The 23,593-nt window shown below is 42.7% G+C and overlaps 2 protein-coding genes across 3 annotated transcripts in view; both read right to left on the bottom strand.

Moving 5' to 3' along the window:
• creb3l2 (cAMP responsive element binding protein 3-like 2) overlaps positions 1-16,524 on the bottom strand; it is a 29,110-nt gene extending 12,586 nt beyond the window's left edge. For both annotated transcript variants that reach the window (XM_041963838.1, XM_041963839.1), the window contains exon 1: positions 15,864-16,524. In XM_041963838.1, the coding sequence (XP_041819772.1) occupies positions 15,864-15,962 (99 nt within the window). In that variant the 5' untranslated portion in view covers positions 15,963-16,524. The remainder of the gene's footprint in view (positions 1-15,863) is intronic.
• Positions 16,525-17,752: 1,228 nt separating this feature from the next.
• ssbp1 (single-stranded DNA binding protein 1) lies at positions 17,753-23,374 on the bottom strand. The gene is made up of 7 exons (XM_041964022.1): positions 23,320-23,374; positions 21,793-21,888; positions 21,399-21,456; positions 21,133-21,273; positions 20,046-20,133; positions 19,392-19,480; positions 17,753-19,224 (listed from the first exon to the last, which is right to left on the bottom strand). Exons 2-7 carry the CDS (start codon positions 21,814-21,816, stop codon positions 19,181-19,183), a joined length of 444 nt encoding a protein of 147 aa, XP_041819956.1. The 5' UTR covers positions 21,817-21,888; positions 23,320-23,374; the 3' UTR covers positions 17,753-19,180.
• Positions 23,375-23,593: the final 219 nt, after the last annotated feature.

Below are 23,593 nucleotides of genomic sequence, written 5' to 3'. Positions count from 1 at the left end.
AAAGGGGTGTAGTTTTTAGGGAGGAGTAATTACATACAGACCCCATCATTAAAAAACCCCCCCATATTTTGTGGGTTCAAACCCGGTTCATATGACCTTTGACATCCCACTTTTCTCTCTTTGACTTTGCGACCTCCTGCTCCACGACACAGCAGAAAAGCTCTGAATCATCTCGAATGTTGAATTCGAGCACAAATAAAGAAATAATCCACCAGCAGGAGGACACAGAGAAGAATAAAGCCTCGTCATGTTTAAGGAAATGGGAGAGGTCTGCACGAAAACAGAACCACACCAAAGACGCGTAGTGAGGATTTTTATATGCTCTCTGTCATTTAGGTGGTGAGAGTGTGTGGTTGTGGTTGAATGTGTGTGTGTGTGTGTGTGAGGAAAAAATGCGATGCAGGGCAGTAGGCCGGGCTGCAGCATCGGTCACCGGTCGGGTGTAACTCCTCACACACAACAGAAACCTCTTTGTCTTTGCAGACCAACAGAGAGGTGTTATTTAGGGCCAAATGTAACTCGACACCCTCCAGCTGGAACACAGAACCTGCAGAGCTGAAGCCTGAATGGGAAAACTGGGAGTTTAAACTGGAACTAGAGGGCAAGAATCAGGAGGTAATTAACTTCTCTGCAGGAGCCGTGGCGATAACAAAGAGTCTATTCTCATGTTATTCTGGATAACACTGAAATCGAAACAAGCAGAGAATATCGCTGAACGTGCAGATTGTAATCTTTTAACAATGCAATAATGGAGTCTGGCGAGGAGGAGGAAATGCAGAGTGATTATCTCACGAGTTCGGGTGAAACATCAGCGTTGCTGACGGAAATCCTGTGTCATCCACAGAGAGAAGCTTAGCTCTACTTTTGATGTCTGATCATAATCGAATCAGAGAGACACTGATGAAGAAAAAGCCTCCAAACTAGGTCAGAAAAGTCTGATGAACAATCAGTTTAGTGTACTTCCAGGCTAGTGGTGAGGCTGCACAGCACTGTGAGCTAAAGGCTAACGCTAGTGCAATATTAGCCTCTGAGATGTAGTGGAGTAGAAGTATAAAGTTGCATAAAATATAAATACTTAAGTAAATGTGCTTAGTTATATTCCACCACTGTCTAACCAGGATGCTAACATGCTCCCAATGCTAACATGGTGATGTTAAGCATGTTTATAGTGTACACCATTGTTGATTAGCGTGTTAGCTTTGATTTGCTAATTTGCAAATCACTAGCCAATGAGCAAATCTAAACTACCATGTACACCATTTTTGGTTAGCATTTTAGCTTTGGTTTGCTAATTAGCGCTACATGAAATGGTAGCTTCACTTTTGAGTTTTTATAACTCATCTTGAGCGGGAAATGAGCGTGAGCGCCAACTTTAACGAAATTTCACTCAAAATCACTCAATGTCAACATCATAGTGACACTGGAGTTGATCTTATCTTATCTTATCTTATCTTATTTCCTAAAAAGCAAGCAGTGAGAAGCTGCTGATGAGTCTGGACAATAAAAGCCTCGACAGCTGTGTTGGTCACTAGTTAGCAGCTAAATTAGTGGGAGTGGGAGCGGGGCGGAAGGAATGTCCTCCCCGGCCTGTAATTCTTCTGTGAAGCAGGATATGTGCGTTTTGTTTTAACCCTCAGTGACCAGAAGTAGGTAGGAGAGGAAAGTTTGATGATGTAATGCCTTCGTCCCCTAAAAAGCAAAACCAGATGTCAGAGTACGCTGGAAAAAACCACCTGAAGACACCCACACAGGCCCAAGGGTCAGCTGCCATCACTATGTGTATTAGTGTGTGTGTGTGTGTGTGTACCTTGCCCTGGACTCATCTGTGTGTACTTTTGCTGATGATGCAGCGTCACACTTCACGAGAACACACACTCTGACTCATGAATTTATGTCACGACACAGTGAATGACTCATTTGTTTGACTTGGGTCCATGCTGTGGACTATAACTGATTATCTGGTTATGATTGCACGTGTGTTGGTAATTTGTGATAATATTTAGGAGACATGTGACCTTTATCTGCCACTACTGCAAGAATGCTTCATCTGCTGCTGTACTTTCAAACCCTCAGCGCACAGTTCAAAAATCACACTTCCTCTCCGAGTCCATTGCAGAGAAACGTCCATTCATCCACTGGGAAATCAAAGAAAAATAGAAGCTCCTTATACCTGCAGAACTTGCCTGAGAAACATCACGTTTTTAGGTGTTCTTCAGTATAAAAGTAATCCAGCGATCGTTGTCTGTACATTAATGGCTAAACTGCAAAGAGGAACTGTTAATAGTCAGTTCGGCAGACTTTTAATGTTGCCAATCACCAAAATGCAATCAAATAATAAACAAACAAGTCAGACTTTGAAAGCCCCTGATTTATGCAGGGATAATGACCCATCAACAAAAGTTATTAAGTCATCTTTAATTATGAATGTAAATAACTCATTAATAAAGGTTCATTTCAATTATTCAGGTCTGCAGTTTTAAAAGTTAATGAGTTGTTAATAAGTGAACATCAGATGATCTCGCTGGCTAAACTCTCCATTGGAGGAATGTTCCTGCGGAATTAAAGAGCTCAAAAGACCAAACAACATAAGATAATATATAACTTTAAGTGTTGTGCAACAGGTGCAGTGAAAAGTAGGAACGAGTGCAAATATAAAGCATCGCTAAAACAGATATCCATGGTTAATTCGAAATATTCAGTCATTATGTCCACGATATTGCACATAATTCCCACTATTGCACATTATGTCCTGTGTACTGATGGAGGAGAACAAATAAATGTGACATTCACAACCTGGCAACTCAGGTTCTTCTTTTATTACATAACCTTGTTATTATCTGCTCTGCTCTAATGCTGCGTTGTTAGTCGCTTTTATTTCAGTTTTTTTCTTTAAAATTGCCTCCAACTTTTTTTGACACATGTTCACGCTTTGTTTTATTCAATCAATTGAAGTTTCCAGCGCCTTTTAAAATGTAAATGTCTACCGTTCCTACAAAGGCCGCCTAACTAGAAAGCAAAAAGCAAACTTTGTTTACCTGGAAAAGCCTCACAGAGATTAAAATTGCTGAGAGCGTCCTGGGAAAGACTAAAACACTAAAGTCATATTCAGGCTCGGTCCAAACACTTGAGCCCCGTCACATAAAATATGCAAAGCATGCACTGAGACGATGCATGCATGTATAAGACGTCCCCATAGTCAAGCACAGACAAGAAGTTGGTGGAATGGAGCTTCTTTTCGCCAAGGAAGAGAAACAAGCCCTGTTGCTAAAATAAAAAGCACTGTTTCAGTTTCTGTTCTGCTGCAGGTTTTCGAGTCTGAGGCCTAAATTAAAGAGAGGCGTTCAGTTCCAGTGAACTTTTTCCATCGCAGAAAAGCCTTCTTCCATCATTACCCTGCTTGGTTCACAGCTTTGCCTTCATGGTATTTTGGCACAGATGGCAAAATGTTATTCATTCTTCTTCTCTAACCTCAGTTTCCCACCCGCTCCAAGATTCTCATTCGATCCAGCTCCTCTGCCGTCTAAACAAATCCCCTCGTTCTGGCCCTCTGCTGAAATTCCCAAAACACTTCCAGATAAAAACAGCACAATATTTGCGTGTTTGAGCCTCAGTAGCTGCAGTTACAATGTCTTATCATTAGCATTCATGACTGAAGCTGGTGCATCACAGTCCTGCAGCTGTAAGCTAAGGAGTGGTGAGTATCTGCTGGAATGCTAACAATGTGTGCAAGCTGTTTTAACACTAAGCTGAAGTACATGTGTGGAAACTCGATCTGCAGAGCGGCAGGGACTCCTTCGCTGGCGCTAAGTACAATCTTTAATACTTGTCAGTAGCTGCAAGTGCAAAGAGATGAGTCTTTGCAGGAAACTCGGGCTTGAGCGGTCTCCACGGCTAATAACAACATTAACAAACATGCCAGCAGCTTTGGGTCTAATGACAAAGATTTTGTCTTCTAAACGAGTCCACATGAGGCTGTAATGCTCTTTAAATGCCAGAAAACACAACTGTTGGTTGGTACATTATGAGAAACTTTGCTAACTTAAATCCTTACCGCAGCAAGCTGAAGCTTAGCATGTTAGCATGCTATGTTAGTATTAAACTCAAAGTAAAGCTGAGGGTGAAATGGATTGGATAAAAGAGCTTCTTTGCTGGTTGCTTTAAGATGAAATTTCTGAGCCAAAGTCAGAACAAAGCTACATGCATGAAAAACAGTTAAAAAAAAAAAATGGCCACAAAAATACACAAATAAATTGAAGCGTGGATGAGAAACACAACTGTACAATCAACCTTCATGTAAGAAATAACGCTGAAACCTGAGACTATTGTGAAACATTTTAGTTGAAAATTATGTAATACTTTGATTAGAGAAAAATAAAATAAAACAAAACAAATCGTTCAAAGTGGACATGATGTCAGACTGGATAACAAAGTGTAAAAAAGGCTTTTCAGTCCAACTATTAGGCTTAACGAGTCTGGGGAAAGTTATCACGGTTCAGTCTCTGGGGAACAGGACTGTCCAACAAACCCACTGACATTGACCTCCAAGAGCCACAAGCATGAATTAAAACGGCAGTTCGATGCCCAAACATGAGTCAGTGAGGTATGTGTGAGCAAACCCAACACGAGCAGCCAATACAAACCTCTTTAAAACAACTAAAACCACTAGATGTTCGCCAGATTCCAGCTGAGCCAATCCATGCATCAGATAACGACGACAGACCACACGGCACATCACCCTGGAACCACTTCGCATTAGCATTGAGACTCGAGGCTGGCACGCTGTGTTGGCTGTGCCATTGTTATTGTGTGTGTCAGAAGAATGAGACGGATCGCAGGCCTTGGACGGCTTCTGCTATCTGGGTCTTATCTGGGGGGGGGCTGCAGGAGGCGAGCCCAGCACCAAGGCCTCATGTCTGGACTGTGTTGGAGTGCTTACAGGAGTGTGTGTGAGCCTCCTCATTTCTAACTGAGCTGCAGCGTCTGGCTGCTTGTCTCCGCATGCAGACACACAAACACACATCTGTCTTATTGACATCATTCGTTCCAGAGCGTCTGATCGCCCCTGAAGAACTGAAGCTCGGCCAAAATGACCTCGCTCCGCAAAAATGTCCTCGTTCCAAGGGAGGCTCGCCCCGGTTCTCACAAGGATGAGAGCTCAACCCGCGCCGTCCCTGACCCAGATTCTCGGCACCGATTCCAGCTCAATTTGCCAAACCTTTGTGCTAATCGAGGGCGCGACGAGTGCACCAGGAAAAACCAGGACCGACGAGGAAGGAAAGAAAGCAGCAGAGAAGCTCCTGAACCTCAGCTAACGGGGAAATCCTGGCATGATTAATGCTGGATTGTTTTTTTCTGACTAAAACATTCAGTTTATTATCACAGTAAACAAAGAAAAGAAGCAGCTCCTCACAGCTTGTCCACATGGGCTATATTTGCTAGCATGCAATGAGTTTGACTCCATATTTACCATGATGGTCTACATGCAAAACAAAAATCTGCATTAAAAATAGGACACTTTAAAAACATCTGCCTTGATATTGTCATATATTTGAATCCTTTCTTTAAACAAGAACCTGACGGGGGTGGAGTGATGGTTAACGGATGTAAACACCAGGATGTGAGAGAATAACAGCAGGCGTGACATCCAGCAGGGCTGCGAGTGTTTACTCTCCACCCACGGGCAAGGACAGGAATACACACAGAGAAAGAAAAATCACGGCGGATCCATTACGAGCCACGTTCCACTTCCTGTTTAACGCCGCGGCCCGAGACCCGCTCTCAGCTCCATTAATGCTTCGCACGATAACAGAAGGCCCTAAAGTTGCAACGTATGCTGAGCCACGACCGGAAATGTGGTAAAAATAGTGTCACAGAGTCAAAGTTCAAACCATGAGTCAGGCGCTATCTGAGGGCCGCTGCAGCGATACCTGAGCGCACGAGTGTGAGTGAATTAGTAAAACAGGTGAACAGACGAGGCCTCAAACTGAGATCCAGACCCAGAAGGTGACAAATGGAAAATGGCCTCGCTTTTTCCTCCGAGATCCCCTCTTCTTGCAGACCCCCCCGGCCCCTGTCTGGTTCCTAAAGCTTCCCAAAGGTCTGAAAATCCCACTGCCAAAACACACACACACACACACACACAGAGTAACACAAACTTTCCAGCCTTGCTCAGTCATACTGACCGATCACTGAGTCCAACCCCCCCTCTTCCCGCACATCCACACACACTGACCTCCAGATGTTACACATTGACTTCACCAGAGTCCCACTGACGTCAGCTTGAAAATAACTCTACTTTTATACATATACATATATTTATACATATATAAAATACTACTATATAAAATAATAGTAGTTTATTTTGACACACACACACACCATCCCGCTGCCTCAAATACTAATCCGCAAGTGAAAATAGTCCCACAAGAAATGTATTATTTATTCCTTTAAAGAATTTAAACTATATTTGCGACTTGTTTTCAAAGACACAGCCTGACACAAAACCCTCTGAGGTGGATTTTGTTTCTGAGAGAACCAGGCTAGCTGTTTCCCCCTGTTTCCTGTCATTATGCTAAGCTAAGATGGCTTTATATTTACTATACAGACCAATTGGCTTGGGGCTGAGTGCCAGAAACAGGAAGTCAGAAAGTACTGAGAGATGGTCTTTTTAAAGGATTTTTCCAGAACAGGGTGGACCATGTGGTGTGATCGTTTTTCTCAATATCTATAATGTTTCATATCGCAGTTTGGAATTGAGTTTATTCTAATACGGGACTTGATATCAGCAAACTATCATCAAATCACTTCCTGTCCTCAAACACAGCTGTGGGACGCAGAGAGGCTGTTTGTGTCGAACACAAGCACAGCTGCCCTCTAAGGTCTCTCACCCTGCTCTCATCCTGAGTGTGTATGCTCGTTATAAACTGGGTCAACACACACACACACACACACACACACACACACACACACAGTGTGTAGTGTACTCCCTCACACCTCTTCTCACACTGTTATTCTCTTCTTCATTTCCATCAACTCTCTCCTGTAAATCACTTCAAGGCGCTGCCGTCTCAGAGCGAGAACATTTATTGGCGGCTAAGCTCGCCTCGGCTCGGTTTATCTCTCGTGTGCTCTTCGCTGGTTCATCTGGTCGTTAGCTTCAGGATTATCCCGCGAACGCTTCAGATCAGTAAAGTTCTCGGCTCTAGTTTAATCTTGACAAGTGCAAAGCATGAGGACTTGGGACCACGTTAGGCCAGAAGCAGACATGGTTCTAGTCCATTCCTCCCTCCACCTCCTGCTGGATGCTGGGTAAAAACTGGGTCAATGCCGGTCTTGCTGAGCACCCCATAGCGAGGGTTTTAATCCCTGGAAAAGGCAAACGCTCCGGGAAACTTGTTTGGGCACGCTGCTGATCTTCATTCCTCCATTAAAGAGTTCTCTGAGGTGAATGCTTGGCAAGTAGGAACACACTCGACTGTGAAGTCATACACGCACAGTGAACTTTGCATGGATGAATGAGCTTGTTCATGTCTCTTCGAATGAAAAGGTTCATGGAGGGGAAAGGTGTGCTGGGGAGGTGCTGTTGTAGAGGAATGTACAAAGACATGAGCCAAGAATTTGACCAGTGTGGGTTTTAAAATGTTGATACCACTGCTGGTGTTATGGATTAGTCCCGTCAAAGAGCTGCAAGTACGAAAGTTTGATCGTTTAAATGTTTTAGTTGTGGGAAAACTACGGCACTGCACAGAAAAAGCTTTTCATTGTTCATAATCCAGTATTTTGCACAATTTTCCAATATCAGTTTTCCTGTCTGAGCCAAAAACACGTTGCAGACGTGACGTCACAGAGACCTCTGAGTCAGCCCAAACTGATCCAAGTCTGCGCCCTAAAATCCAAATTAGCTAGCTCGCTTTTGTTCACACTGCCGGAGAGTCCGATTTCTTCTCAAATCAGATGTGCTGCAAGTGATGGATCTGTGGAGTCTTATTGGACATTACAGCCACCTCCAAACCTCCAAACGCGGCTATTCCCTCAAGAATCATATTTCATGTGGGGTTTTTTTGCTGTCCAGACGTTCTGAAATCAATCTGGATACAATCTGGATTTGCCAAAAAACAGGTTTGGGCTGGCAGCCACAGTCCAAACTGCTAAACATTGCTCAATTTTGTTTTCTAGTGAAGATCCCAAACTCGTCAGTGATGCCAGGCATGCCGGAATTTGTGGTGACACATAAAATGTTACAGTATTCACAAGTAATATGGGTGTCGGCTTCATTTGACTTCACGCAGCTTTAGCATCACATCAGTGGACAAGCAGAATATTATTAACTTTATTATTACTGAGAGCGGACCAAGTTTATAAGGAAACGTAAGGTAGAAAATCAAGAAGGAAAGACTAAAGAAGCTAACAATCAGTTTGGCAGGAGAAATGGGAGCAGCGGAGAAGTTTCTGGTATTTTGGACAGGAACCGACTCGTCCCAACTCTCAGCTCATCCTGAGGGAGGAGGAGGAGGAGGAGGAGGAGGGCTAGAGAGAGGGGTGAAAGGTTAACTAGACAGAGGATGGAGAGGTTTCTGTCTTAAACTGGTCTCGGTGGTACACCTCGAGCCACGAGTCAGGATATGAGCTGCGTCCATTAAAAAACATCAAAGCTGAGTGGGTCTCACAGCTCGTACACCTTTCTCTGCAATAAGCAGTTTATGGGCTTTAAACGCTTTGATGTTTCCAACACTGAAGCTCGTAAAAGCTTCAAAAACGAAAAACTACACTGAAATTCTCGTTTTTTTTAAGTTCTTCTTCATGACATGCCCAAAGTTTTGGAAAAAGAACGTGAAGAAGAAGGAATGAGTGGTCAGTTTGCTGCATTTCACCACGCTGCGACTATATAAAACTGGATTATTTCAGGGCTGGGTGTACCAGCTCCTCACTGGGATATTAAACCCACGCCCTGCTAACCACACACACAAGCTCACACAGCCATTTCAAACCTTTCATGGTGCCTGGAGCTGAACAGGAGGGGGGAGATGGGGGCAGAGAAAGGCAGAATGGAGAGGGAGGAAAGAGTAAGAGACAGACAGACAGAAATACAGACAGGGGAGGTAAATTTAGCTTTGCCTCAGAGAACGAAGGCTACTGTGGATTCTCCATAATGATCCCTCGCACACTGATTACTACCTTCGCTTTGCTCTCAAATGGCTTCATGCCTGCAGCAACCCTCTGAGTCCGAGTCCATTTTCGAAGTCAGGAGAGAAGTTGCATCAGATGCGAGAAAGAGGAAAAACGTGTCCTCCAACGCATGTGGACACCATCTGCAGACCGCTGTCACTTTCTGCAGCGCAAAGGCTTTAAATCAGCAAGGTGGCTCCAGACAGACGGTGTTAAACCCGCCAAATACTTTATTCTAACCAGGGTGGAAAAACCTCCTTTAGACCACGAGACACTAAAATGTGGAAACGTGAGTAAAATCTGATCAAAATGTGAAAATCTTTACGGCCTTTCCATTTATTCGAACTAAATGCTAACACCAGCATGCTAACATGCTCAAAATGACGATGCTTCCGTGCTGATGCTAAGCAGGTATAAAACAAACCATGTTCATGCTTTCAAGGCAGCGTAGAGACAATCAGGTCAGGCATCTGGTGAACTTTGTTTGGTTCATCTGGTCTCAACAGGAAATGCAGCCAATGTAAACAGCCTGCTGTGATTGGTCCAGACTTCACACATGATACAGCCTTATGAATGTTCTTCTACTTATCTGGAAAGGGAAAGTCTTTATTGTGTTTTTAAATGTTAATTTAAGGATATATATGTTCTCATTTGTTTAGATGAGCCAGATATACAAGATACACAACATTGTTCAAATTAATTAGCAGCAACTAAAAGTTTCAAGCCGCTGCGAACTGCACTGCACAACTGCTACCATGTGAACAACATACAACTCTTCATTTTATTACGTTCATTTGCGTATCTTGGCTGCGAATTTACAAGGTCGACCAGGAGCCCATGAATTGACTTTCATTCATGAGCCAGAACAGGAGTCTCAAGCGAGTCATTTTCTGACTTTATCATAAAAACCCCTTTAATTTAAGTTTTCTACAAGCAGCAGGTTCCTCAAATCTGCTGATTCTTTGTGTCGTCTTTCTGCTTGTATCAAAGCGTCAGAGCCTTTAATTGGGCCGTTTCTCACAGTCGAGTCTTGGACCAACCTGACGATCCGCATGCTTCATTTACATACACAGGTGCGCTCCCTCAGCTGAGCTACACATACAGAGGCTGGCCTGGCTCTAATAGTTATAGCTGGAACGTGACTATCAGTGAAAGCCATCCAGACAACACATGCAGACACCTGACCTCTGATTGCCAATAAAACACGTCTGGTTGTGAAATCATGTCGCCATTTACTCATCATCTGAATGAAATAGTGCTGCTGCTGTGTGCGTGTGTGTGTGCAGTGAATGACCGTCTCTGCCCACACACTGACACAGCAGACACATGGACCATTCAGAGATAGAGCGAGGCCACGAGCGAGCAGGATGCCCTGCCCCGACGGAGAACAGGCTCTGCACTGTGAGCACATGGATCAAGCTGTTTGCCCTCGAATCCCTGTGTGTGTGTGTGTGTTTGTGTGTGTGTGTGTGTGTGTGTGTGTGTGTGCTCTTGTTGAATAAAATCACTCTAACCTGAGTGTGTGCTGAGCTGTCAAAGCCACTAATAAAACCACCTGTTGTCTTATATGAACAGACGAGCTGGGGTGAACAGACAGATGTGGCTCTCTATCTGCAGGTATGCTGTGTGTTACATAAGCAGACACAGCGCTGGAAAGCCCTGGAGCACGAGCAGAGCGAACACACTCTGCATGCGAGCCGCCTCTCCTCAGCGCAGCGAGTACACCATGTGCCGAGCCCCACGCCAAATCTTTCGAAAGAGTGTGCATGAAGTAGAGTTTAGATTTAAGGCCGCTCTCTGTGCATGCAATCTGAACTGTCTGACAGAAACGTGATCTCGTGATCTTTTGTCTTCTATCCCAAACCCAGTCTACCTCCAGGAAAAAGCAGCTTCACTGACTACTGCACATTTACATGCATTGTAGAAGTGCTGTGCTAGTTGTTTATGGCAGTGGATGCCAACACTTTGTGCTTATGGCCCCCTTTGTACAAACCTCATACAAGGTTGATTCCTGAACCTAATGTGCAAAACTGCTAGTTAAAATTTCACAAGAAAAAAGGCAAAAATGAGGAAAAAAGTCAGAAAAATGAACAATACTTCAATAATAGCTGTCATTTTAAAGGTAAAATGTTCTATTATTTCCCTCCCAGGTAATTACCTCACAACAATAAGGCAGCTAGACTTATGTTAGCATCATAGTTTTGGTTACTTTCAGCTCATTCTTTTGCTTTTGCAGTCTTTTTGAGTCATCGCTCTAATCTGAACCTCGACTATAACAAAGAAAAATACACTGCACCCTGCCTGCCCAGTGCCAATCAGCAGACAGACACCATTGGAGACTAGCTGGTGAAGCATTTAGCAGCTAAAGAGCAGGCGTTTCCCTCAGGAGTTGGAGGTGGAGACCAAAAACAGAGCTTAAAGAGAGCGAGCTGAAGCGACAGTGAACAAATCTAAGGATTCTGGATGCGAGGTGTGTGATGTGTGTGTCCACATAAAGAACAAATGAGACTCTTTCTACACAAGACACATCTGTCAGTCAATGCAGATGGACTTTCCAGACCTTCTGTAGGTGCTGAGGACAAAAAAGGGAGGTTTCAAATGGAAATATTTGGTCAAACTAAGACATACGGAACAAAGGATCGATAAAGTATTCTGATTCTGATGGCGGAGATCGATGGCTGACATGGTCAAATCATAAGACAGAAAAACTGGACTGACAAGATCTCCCAGAGTGTGACAATGAATATGAGCATCTGTTTTTCCCTCAGGTACGACATCATGTGAATTCCTGGCGTTACTGCTCTGTAGTGTATGTTTTCCTTGCATGAAACACACATAAATCACATCATTCAAACTATTTGTGCTTCACAGCAGCGTCAGACAGGATTGTTCCGATCAAGACTCCACGTCACGCCGATGCGATGCTATTATTCTAAAACCTGAGGAACTTGATTGCGATGGGAGGGACCTCTGGCTGATGAGAGAAGCAGGATCCCACACATGCTAACGACTGAGAGGGTTTACATTGTTGTGAGGAATCCCATGTCAACAAACCCCCGGAGAGAGGAGAGAGAGTGAGACCCCGCCCAACAAAGACTCCAGTCTGCTCCTCAAGCCGCCCGAGACCCGAACACTGCAGGCCTGTTGGTCTTCACATTCATGCATCCCCCACCCTCACACACACACTCATACACATACTTTTCATGCTTTACTATATATAGAATATCCACCTCACTAACAAGAGCATCTTAGTGCTGCCTCTGAACACAACCTGGCCTGTTTGTACTGCAGGTATGAGTGGGCTTTGTGTTTGATCAACTTCTCAAACATCTGGACAAACTTTGGTTTAACTTTGACCGATTGTACGTGCACAGGTTATCATTAAAGCAGCCAGTGGACAGCAGTGTAGGAAAGAGCAATGTGTCTCGACATATGAGGTGAAAGCATCCTTAATACCTCATGACAGGCCGAACAATTGTTTCTTTTACTGTCCTTGAAGTGGCTTATGTCTTGTCCACATGTGCATGGGTTCTGGGCTTTACCGCCATCGTTCTCAAAAAAAATCCAACATTTTAAAGAAAAATCAAATCGGCCAATCAGAAGCCTAAATAAAGCTATTAGGCTACCTGCTACTAGAGGACCAGCCGCTCCACTGCGAATCTAAGTCACAACATGCCGTCGCCGTGGTCGGACAGTCACTATCGAGGTTCGTCCAACGCCTGCAGTGTTAATACTGCTAAAGCATCACAATATGTAAAAAATGAATATATGGTGCAGTGAAAGTACAATATTTCCCTCTGATCTGTGGTGGAGCAGAAGTAAAAAAGTAGCATAGAATGGAAATAGTCAAGTAAAGTACAAGTATGTGAAAACTGTACTTGAGTAAATGTACTTAGTTACATTCCAGCACTGCTATTTATGTATCCTGTTCATTCAGGAAGCTTTTTTTTTTGCCAATTAGCCAAAAACTCTATCTTTCTCCATCTTTGCTCTCATCACTTTACATAATGTCGATTGGCAGGTGAATCTGCAAAGACGTCCTGTCCCCTTTCCCCGAAATCCAGAAGTGAGTCCAGCACCAGACGAAGGCAGCTGCAGGTCTGAGGCTCTGCTGGTGTCTGCTGACAGGACCTGTGGCCTCAGGACTCGTTGAACGTTCACATTTACAGCTCCAACACTCCGAAGCTTTAACAGCACAAGTCTTTACCTGTCTGTCGGCTTTTCTAGAGGAGGCAAACACCCGAGTGTGTGTGTGTGTGTGTGTGTGTGTGTCTCAGGGCTCAGTAGGCCTCTGCGGTGTCTGATTCCCATCCTGCGAGCCAGCTGGATTCTTCCCTGTAAACCCAAACGCTCCTCCTATCGTCTCCACACATAGACACACACACATTTGTGCACACACACACACACACTCGCGTCTCCGTCTTGCACGCGCTCACCTCTTGGCCCGCGGACACACATATGGCTGGAACACACACATCAAGTTACGTAACTGAAGGCGAAAAGCCATTTTAAAGCAGGGTCGTTTACTGAGGAGATGCCGTGTGTGTGTGTGTGTGAGTGCGTGAGCTATTTCTACCATATTCTACTAACTACTAATCAAGGTTATCAGGTAAAACACACACACAGCATTAACACACATTAACTTAACTTTAGATCAAACTGTGTGTCTTTTCCTCATATTCAACCATCAACCAAGTTACACTGTCTATTGTGCAGTTAAAATGAGCCACAGGAGCAGATTCTGGCGTCATTCTGCAAAACTCTGCGGCCATTTTTGTTTTTTCAAGCAAAAATAGTTCAAATTTGCTGCTTTTCATCCTCTTCTCTCACATTAAACTGAACATTTTCTGCGGCTGACGTGTTGCCGAACAAAACGGCGACGTGATGTCGTCACCGCGGCCTTGTCACAAAGCCGAAATGTGGGAACTTTTCACCACTTTCAGACATTTTACAGATCAAACAAATCACCCTTTTCATCAAAAGTGGTCCGATCACTGCATGCTCAGTGTCATCAGTCGCATTTATTTTCATAACTGCACTGGAAACAACAGCGGCGATGCAGGAATGGACTCACTCAAGTTCATTTCATCATAAATTTTAATTAAACTGCTTCTAATTCGGCCTCGAGGTCCTAACTTTGTATTTTAGTCTAAAAGCAAAGGTGATGCAATCTCTCTCTGTAAGTGAACGTTTCTTTTGCAATAAGTCAACTTCTCTTAAAAGACACATTTCCCCTGCTCCTGCTGTGATGTGAGCTCGACCGCTCGAACCATAAAGGCTCTAATTAGCTCCCAGTGTGTCCTTTCTGCACCGGGTCCCGGCAGTCGAGCTGTTAGTGAGCTGGCGGAGAGTTTCCAGCTAATTGTTGCACATAAAAGGAGTTTAAAACGCTGATTTAGATTCCTGCTGTGCATCTGCGTGTTGATTCATGCTCTGACGACCCCCGTGCACGAAGCATTAGACTCAGACAGCATGCATTACCCCACATATGACTATGACTGCGCACTTCAGCAGACTAACTCATCTGCACCCACCCCCACTTAAACAAACCAGGCGCACACTGGGGGTTTTATTTTGAAAGTAACCCAGAGGTTGCTGTAATGGCTCATTAGCCAGTGCAAGAAGAAAGGACGGCGGATTCTCAGTGTCTGCACTGTTTAACCGGCCTCCTGAGCTGCAACTCGTCTCTGAGACGACCACATCTTTATCAGAGAGTTTCCACGTTTTCATTAGAACGACATGTGAACTGAGCAGTGCTGTGCATGCAATGAAAACTGATTCAGGGCCACCACAGAAGCTTTGGGCAGAGGGTCCAGGAGATCTCGCAGCACCGCTGGTGAATTACTCATGGAAAATATCACATATCTGAGTGTACCAGCTAGAGTAGAAGAGGGAGCCCTCTCCAAAAACCTGGCTCTATTTAGCACAACTCTGATCAACATGTTGCTATAAACAGTTCAGAAAGAAGCTCTGCTCACTAAAACACTTATTTTGAAGTTCCACGTCTTCTTTTCTTTTGTCCACAGAAAACTAACAATTTTCTGACATTTATCAAACAATAAGGTCAAATATTCTCCATGTCCAGCTTCTCAAATGTGAGTTTTCTCTGTTTCAAATGAGGAAAAAATGAATTCAGCTGATTATATTTGGGTTTTGGTCCAACTGAAAGACAATAATCAATTTGAGGATGTCATCTTGGACTCTGGGAACCTATGATGAGCTTTGTCACTTTTTCTAAGATTCTATTCATTAAATTATTATCAATAAGTGGAAAAAAAAAATTTAAGCTCTCGCCTGTAATCCTACACGAGTTTCCTGTCTCACAGAGTCCTCCCCTGTGCTCATCTTCAGATTATTGTTTGTACTGCGTTTATATGACTGTCAGTCTGAAGACTTTGTCAACATCTTGCTAAAAATGTGTTTAAAGGAAAAAAGGTGAGAAAAAAAGAGGATCACCAGGCTGGGAAACCTGCATCACCTGGACCCCAAGGCTCAAGTTGCGAATGGAGAGCCGGGTACCACACACACACACACACACACACACACACACATACACACTACCCTCCTCCTCATGTCGACTAAAGCCTAAATCAAAGTGAGATAAAGGTGATTATTTCCCACTGACTGAGCTGATCACCTGGCCCTGATCGATCACACATTTACTTTCCTCCCCCATCCATCCCTGGTCGATAACTTACATTAGTGTACAGGACACAGTCGATTTCCCCGGCCTCGGACAGCTCGCTGAGGTTCCGGTCCCAGTGCAGGAACGGCTCAGGACTGTCCAGAATTTCCATGACTTCCTCGGCACGGACTGTCTCAGTCTCCGGGGCCTTGCGGACGCTTGGTGGTTTTGTTTTCTGGTCCAGAAGCACAGCGGAGTTTTGTTGCTCTGCAGTCCGGCTGGAAACTGAACTCCAGCTCCAGCAAAACAACAAGACAAAAGTTCCCAACAAGTTGCGGAGAAAAAGCAGTAAAAGGATGAAGACGCGTCCGGGTGGATGAGACTCAGAAGGTGGATGCGCGTTAAATCAGAAAGCCGCAGCAGCCACACTGAAGCTGGGTGTTGTTGTTGTTGTTGTTTATCATCCTCTCTGGGTCAGGGTCCACAGGCAGATCCCAGCAGCCTCCCGTCGCTTTTCTCTGCTCCTGCTGCTCCTCCTCGCAGCCCAGACACACAGGAATGTGAGGGCGGAGTCACACAGACCCACGGAGTCGAAAGAAAACTGAAAATTAAATCAAAACAGTCAGAAAATTCACAAAGGCTGGAGACGATGTTCATGTAACTGCGGGGTAACGCGATGGAGAGTAAACGTAGAATATAAAACCTGGAGATTCATTCGCCACAGCTGTTTATGACATTAGTGTCAAACACCAGCATTAACACAGTAGTGTTTCCGGTTTCTGGATTTCAAAATAAAGCACACTCCTGATTTCAGGTCATTGCTGTCGGGTTTGTAGAAGATGAAGTTCGTAAACTGATTTTTTTTTTTTTAATTATGCCGAAGAACAAAATATGTTGTCTGTCTTTCTGGTCTGCCGAGGAAGACCAAGTGATGTGACCAAAAGCTCCAGAACAGCTATTGAGTTAATGAATGGGACTTCTGTTGTTTTGCCAAATGACGTCTCTAAAGGTACAGAGGGAACTTGTCTCAATAATAAATAAGCAAATAAAAATCAAAACATTTCAAATTGTTATCTAATTAATCGCACATGTCAGCTATAGAATTATGAAAACAATATAAATTCAATTTATTTAATATTTACGTAAACAGTGAGTAAATACACATGGATCCCAATAATGGCATTTATTTTAAACCTTTAGTTATATTTGAGTGATTTAAGTAAAAAAATAAATAAATATGTAGCCTCGGATTTCACTGCTACTGAGTTGTACATCCATGATGATTGACTTGATTACTTTTTCCCTGTATCTGTTTGGTAGTATTACAATGTTAGTGATTATTACATTTACTTATAATGTGAGTTTCTTTGGTATATTAAAGTATTTTTTTCCAACATAAGCTGTTGTTTTACCTCTAAGACAAAGTTGTGATTTGGGGCTACATTTGAGTAAATTGTTCAGCTTTTGTCATGGATAATAGACGCTTTTATTTTAAAATCCACTCCACCTATTTCCGGTGTCACCCCGGTTAACTTCGTCGTTTTCACGCCTCTTCTCCAAACTGAATCCACAGGTCTCTCCACAATCACAGCCCCACCCACACCCAGTTGATTGACCAATAGGATCACTTCCCAGTTTAAAGCCCGTGCTGCTCTCGTGAAGCCTTTAACTGACAGGTGACGCAGCCAACCAGGAAAAACGTCGAGAACTCTTGCAACCAGTTACTTTCGGCCAAGAATACCATCGATTTAAACCCGCCCCCGCTGTCACAGAAACAGCCAATTAACTTCCAGTAGTGAAAAACATCTAAAAAGTCCTCAAAGTTAATATGAATGAAATAATTTAAAATATTTGCTTTATAAACTTTGATCAAACAAACGTTTCTGTGCGAATATCAGTTAGTAATTTTCTCTGACTTCTTACTTCTTTATTATTTATTTCGTATGTTTCTAAGCTGTAATTGGATGCTTCTAACAGTTTTTCTCCTCTATAAAGTGTTTTGTAAGCAAATTGAGGAACCACTAAATAACACAGAAAGGTTAAATCTTATACACCCTGACTGTAGAGAATGAACAGAAATGTGAAGACAAAGGTAGTCTGGAAAAAGGTGGATTATAGGAGTCATTACAGAGAAATGAACCAGCAGCAGCGAGCTGAAAGCAGCCAGTCACTGCTCAGGAAGTAACAGAGATAACAACTGACAAGAAAGTGACAAAGCAGAAAACAGATGTAGATCAAACATAAAGTCATCCAGCAATGTTCTGTTGGAGCTGTGCACGAATCAGAGAACGGGAGAAGAAAAACGCAGGAGAAACAGAAAGAAAAGGTGAATTTAACTGAGGGCGCTTCCTCTAACTTTGCATGCTGGTGTCTTTATTTTTCCCCTCAAGTGTTTGGGTAACCTACTCACTTCTCTGCAGCTGAACAACCTGCATTCGTGAGAGATTTACATGAAGGGAAGTGTGACACAGACAGCCGAGACAAGTCAGACCAGAACATAAAACCAGATGAGAGGCTCTGAGAAGGAACACAACACTTTAAATTTTACTTGGCGTGACATTCAATGTTTTTCTTCTGCCCTGCAGGGGTCACTGTGGACACTGTCCTGCAAAAAACATGCATCTCCCAGGGATCAACTTGTCATGAGCTACAGATTACAGCCTGTTTTCAGCTTTGCAATGATGCATTTCTGAGATAATCAAACAGGCTTTTAAATGGGTTGTTTAGCTTAAGAAGTTTAACAAAAGGAAATCACAAAATTTGGAGATACGCTAGTTTTCTTTGGGCGGGTTGAATTTAACAATAAATTCTAAACATGTTGGGACGTTGTCTCAAAGCTAAAATCTGTCCACCAGGCTGGCCGTTAAACACCCCTTTATCACAGCTACCTCACCAAGAAACAAATCCTGATGTACTGACCTTAAAGATCTTATTTTAACTGGAGCAATGAAGAAAAACGATGAGAACTTTTGTATGTGTTGCTCTTAACAGAGCTACAATTTCTACAGGATCTTGTACTCAGTCTTCAAACAGTGAAACAGCTTTTTCACCTCGTTTCCAACATCATTCTCACACGTGAATCTTGAGTACACAAAAAAACGACATTAAGAGTGTCGTAGTAACGTTATGTACAAGTAGCACAATCAAAATCAGAATCAGTGAATTTATACCAAAACAAATGGACTTTCTGCTCCTCTTGATGCATCAAGGTTTGCAGGAGGTGCTGCACTCACACATGACCTTTGTCACAGCATATTCTGTCCCCCTTCTTTCGTGAAAGCCAGTTCCTTTACTTAGTGGCATTCACTGCCTCAGTCTTATTTTTGTGTCTACAGGAAAATACAAAAAGAAGTTGTCTTGTTGTTGGATGAAGATGGAGAGGAGAGTCCTTCAGGTTCTGTCTCGAATGTTGTCGCTCAGAAAGACGATGTTGTCTGGAGGGCGGAGAGGAGGAAACAAAACGCTTTTATCAACTAATCCGATATGAGAGGAATAAATCTGCTGAAGGAAAAGTGACTGAGGCGCTTACTCAGACACGACACACGACACGTTAAACTGGCATCATTTTCACGAAAAGATTCGTATGTGTTTGTTCACTGACCTGCGATGATGGTGGTGGCCTGACGTCGGACTTGGTTCTTGTCCACATACTCTCCATAGTCCAGTTTCCCCTCAACTAGAATCCTGGAACTGAAAGGGAGACTCTGGATCAGTTGCATGACTCACACAAAGATTTCAAAGGTTGGGAGTTTTTTGTTAAGATGAAGTGGATCACAACGGTTGCTGGTTTTGCATTCTTACAGTTCTGCATTTCCCCAGTATTGAAATTTCCTGAAGGCAAATGGATTAAACTTCAAGGTCATGAAAGATTCTATTTTCTTTTTGTCATTAACAAACAAAATAATAATTTGCACATGCAAGTTATTTCATGACAAAGAGATAAAGCATTTTTTTCAGGACTTTCAGGACCTTGAAAACATGACAGATAAAATTAAGCATTTTCCTAACTTTCAAGACTTTGTATGAACCCTGAGTTCAACATGTTTTGCACGTAAAATAAATTGACGAAAGTACTTCAATGAATAAAGTGCAAAGTGTAATAATTTCCTCTGAAATGAAGTGCAGAAAAAGTATTAAGTTGTATAAATTGTACTTCAGTACAGAGCTTGAGTAAATGTACTGCTTTATAATACTGTACTAAACATATGTATTCCAGGTCTGACCCTGGAACCGAACAGTGACCCATGACACATACCCTTTCTTGACGTACTGGTAGGCCACGTCTCTCAGACCCGGTTTGAACACCGACACGCGATGCCACGTCGTCTTCTGACTGACGTCACCTGGAGTCACGACACAGCAGCACACATTATTCAGCCTCACTCACATAATGAAGCACTACAGCGTGCAGGCCTCGGATTCACAGCCACAAAACCACTGTTAGCATTAGCTTTAGCAACAGATAACAAAAATATGAGTATATATAATCAGCTTCCTCCTTCTCCAGCGCATACTTGCAGCGTCCACCATCAGTATTTAAGCTTACTGAAATGTTCTGAAGGCCGTCTGTAGCGACTGAACATCATTTCTTATCACAGTGAGCTCGACCCATCAGTTATATTTACAGGTTTAAACAGTGAGTGATGCATTAGGGCCACAAATGAATACTTCAGGGACATTTCTGTGTTATAATTCAGATTCATACTCTGTACATGGTCATTTAAAACCTTGAAATCCAACAATAATAATCTATCATGTGCTTGCGTCCATTCACAGATGTCAGGGTCTTACACTGACCTCTAGTGGCAGAATATGACACTGAACAGAGCAGCTCAGGAGTACAACTTACAGCTAATGTCACAGTAATCTTTGTTCAACAGGAATGAAGGATCATCACTGTCCTAAGATCTTCGTGACATTTTCAGATAATCCAGCTGAGTTTTTACTGGTTCGCTGTGATTGGATGATATTGTCACCATAAAAGGAAATAAGAAAGTTGTTTCCTGCAGTGGTGCAACAGTAGTGATGCATTTTACATCAACCAACATTGACTGGTTTGCCAGAGCTGAATGGGAGGAACTACTGTGGTGACGGAGTTAGCTACAGCAGTATGGAGGCATATCGCGTCATGAGCACATCAAGAGCGTTTCTGTTATCACTCTCACTGCCAGAGGCTGGAGACAAAACTTCCACACTTTTTTCACAATTTAATGTCCGTGGATGAATGTGGATTCCTTTCCATCTTTGCATAAAACATTTTGGCATACAGCACAGTTTCTTGTAATGAAATGTGCTATAAATGTAACAGCTTCTGTATCTATCATTATGCTCTGACGTTGTACCTGATGGGGTCATCTCGCTGTCTCCAGTACGCCACATTTCATTGGTTGCTAATGAGAAGATGGTCACAGGGTTTCGGCCATCCACTTGTCTCATCACCGGGTCCTGACCCACTCGGCCTAACAGCTGCACCCGGTTTATTGCTGGAATAAAGGTACAGACATACCTACTATTAGACCTTTTCATTGGGTAAGAGTAGATAGGCACGGATGTACTTCTGTCTCAGGTCAAATCCTTCTCTTACAGCGGACACAGAAGGTTTACTCACATCTCTCCAGGATGAGGCTGGTGTCTGTGCTCCGGTATCTCACCACCTGTCTGAAGATCTGTGGAGGAATCAGAGGCCAGATGCATATCAAAACACTCACTTCACAAAGTATGCAGAGCTAGTGTGCATGTTCCACCAACACACTGCGTCAGAGCTTGTGTCAAACAAAGAAAACCACACGAGTAAAGAGAATCAAAATCACTGCTGCTTCAAACAGAGCTTCATTCAGTTTTTAAAGTTCTGATGCTAAACTGATGTGAACGGCACATAAGTGGGATTAGTGGGTCTGATCAAGTCCACACTAAGAGTGCTCTGGATTGTGTTTCTACAGGTGTACCTAGATGAATGAATATACGTATCCGGGAAGATGGATACGGTCTATTAACATGCTCACCTGTGCTGAGGCACTTCTCAACATCTTCTCTGTGCTGCAGCTCTGAGGGAAGCAGTGGGCAAACAGGAAGCAGCTGAGGACTTTTGGGGGATTGATCTGAAAAAGGAAAAAAAAAAAAGACAGAAATCACTGATGGTGTGGGGTGTAAACATCTTTTTTAAGGCGGTAGAAATGTACAGAAGCAACAACACAGCTGTTGTATTAGACTGCATCAGTTTCAGCTAGGTGTACCTAATAAACTGGCAACAACTGTATAACAGCACAAAAGATATAACAGGATAAAGTCAGCAAAACTATGAATAAAAGACAATAATAAAGCATCACAAGAATACTAAGAAACTGAACAACAGTGCTGGAAGACATATTAAGAGCTTCTCTAAGTAAAACTACAAAAGTATTAACAGATAAATGTACTTAAAGTATCATAGTAAAAATATTTGTTCAGCAGAAAAATGACCCCTGTGAATGATGTACTATTGGGTATATTATCTGATGACTATTACTGACTCATTAATGTGTAGAAAATGTATAATTTTGCTATTACAGTTGGTTGAGTTCGAGCTAATCTGAATTATATTGCATTGTTTTTAAGATATAGGACTTAATGTATGTGATTTTGGTGTATGACCTCGTGTTGGCCATATTATTATTTATTGTCTCCACAAAAGCGGAATAAACAAAGACAAAAAACACTCAACCATGCTCAACCATTACCACCAGGACCAAATTCAAGCCTATTTCTACAACTAACCCTGGAAACTTATTTCAAATGAAATAACCTGAGGACTACAGCAGCAGCATGATAATTATATAATAATCACACTATCATAATTTAAAACACACTAGCTTCAAACTATATTAAAATTCTGTTTTACGGCATGTTTACTATGTAAAATCTTTCATTTGTAAAGTAAGCTGTCAAATAATTGTAGTAGAGCAAAAAGTACAATATCTCTCACTGAAATGTAGTAGAGTAGAAGTAGAATGCAGCATTACATTGAACTGGAGTTTTATTTATTATTATTACTATATTTTATTATTTAATTTATTTAGTCCAGTGCTGACCAAGCAGTAGTGTCTTAGCGTCTAAAACGCTCTGCTAGATGATTGGGGTTGATGTTTCCTGGTTCTAAGTGATGTAAGACGATGTATTTTACGTTTATGTCTTTATTTCCACAGCATTAGCTGTATGTTACCGATAAGCAAACCAGCAACAAAACTGACAGATTTCAGAATGGAGTTTGGTGATATTATGGTCGTCTGATCGCGGTTTTGGGTCCGCAGTGAGACAAGCTGAAGAGTGAACATGGACTGAAAGTCAAAGCACCGCTTTCTTACAGCAGCAATGAGGTTTCTGGAGTGTCCCGACATTGGACGACAAATAAATCTTGAAAATTGATGTTTTTCGCGACACTGTTTGGTTTACAGGCGACAGTGGCTAAAACAGCAGATAAACGGCAACATGCCGGCAAAAACCGGTGTCAAAGTGGACTACAAGACAGACAAAAGACCTTAATAAAAACTTACCAGGTGCAACACTTCACAAGAGACTTCGGTAACCTCACACTATTTCCGGTCCGTCTCAAACACAAGTCCGACAATTTGCAGGAGGTCGTGAAAAGTTCCGCTTCGCATACATGCATACATACACACACACACATAAATACATTTTTTATGCACATCTATAATTATTTTTTAAAGTTTTCTCTTACCAATCTTAGGTCAGCTTCGTATAAGATTTGGGTGTTTTGTGACATGTGAATTGCTGCTTCAATACTGCAATTTCCCTAAGGGGATCAAG

The sequence above is a fragment of the Chelmon rostratus genome, chromosome 22 (assembly GCF_017976325.1).
Source record: "Chelmon rostratus isolate fCheRos1 chromosome 22, fCheRos1.pri, whole genome shotgun sequence".
NCBI classification, from domain to species: Eukaryota; Metazoa; Chordata; class Actinopteri; order Chaetodontiformes; family Chaetodontidae; genus Chelmon; species Chelmon rostratus.
Note: the sequence above shows the minus strand (reverse complement) of the source record. Positions and strands in the feature narration are given on the sequence as shown.

Excerpts from the sequence above, each read along its gene's own strand:
- ssbp1 (XM_041964022.1), bottom strand. The coding sequence starts at position 21,816 with ATGTTGAGAAGTGCCTCAGCACAG. Across the intron at positions 21,457-21,792 it reads TGAGAAGTGCCTCAGCACAG|ATCTTCAGACAGGTGGTGAG; the intron begins GTGAGCATGTTA and ends ATTCCTCCACAG. Across the intron at positions 19,225-19,391 it reads GGCCACCACCATCATCGCAG|ACAACATCGTCTTTCTGAGC; the intron begins GTCAGTGAACAA and ends TCCGCCCTCCAG.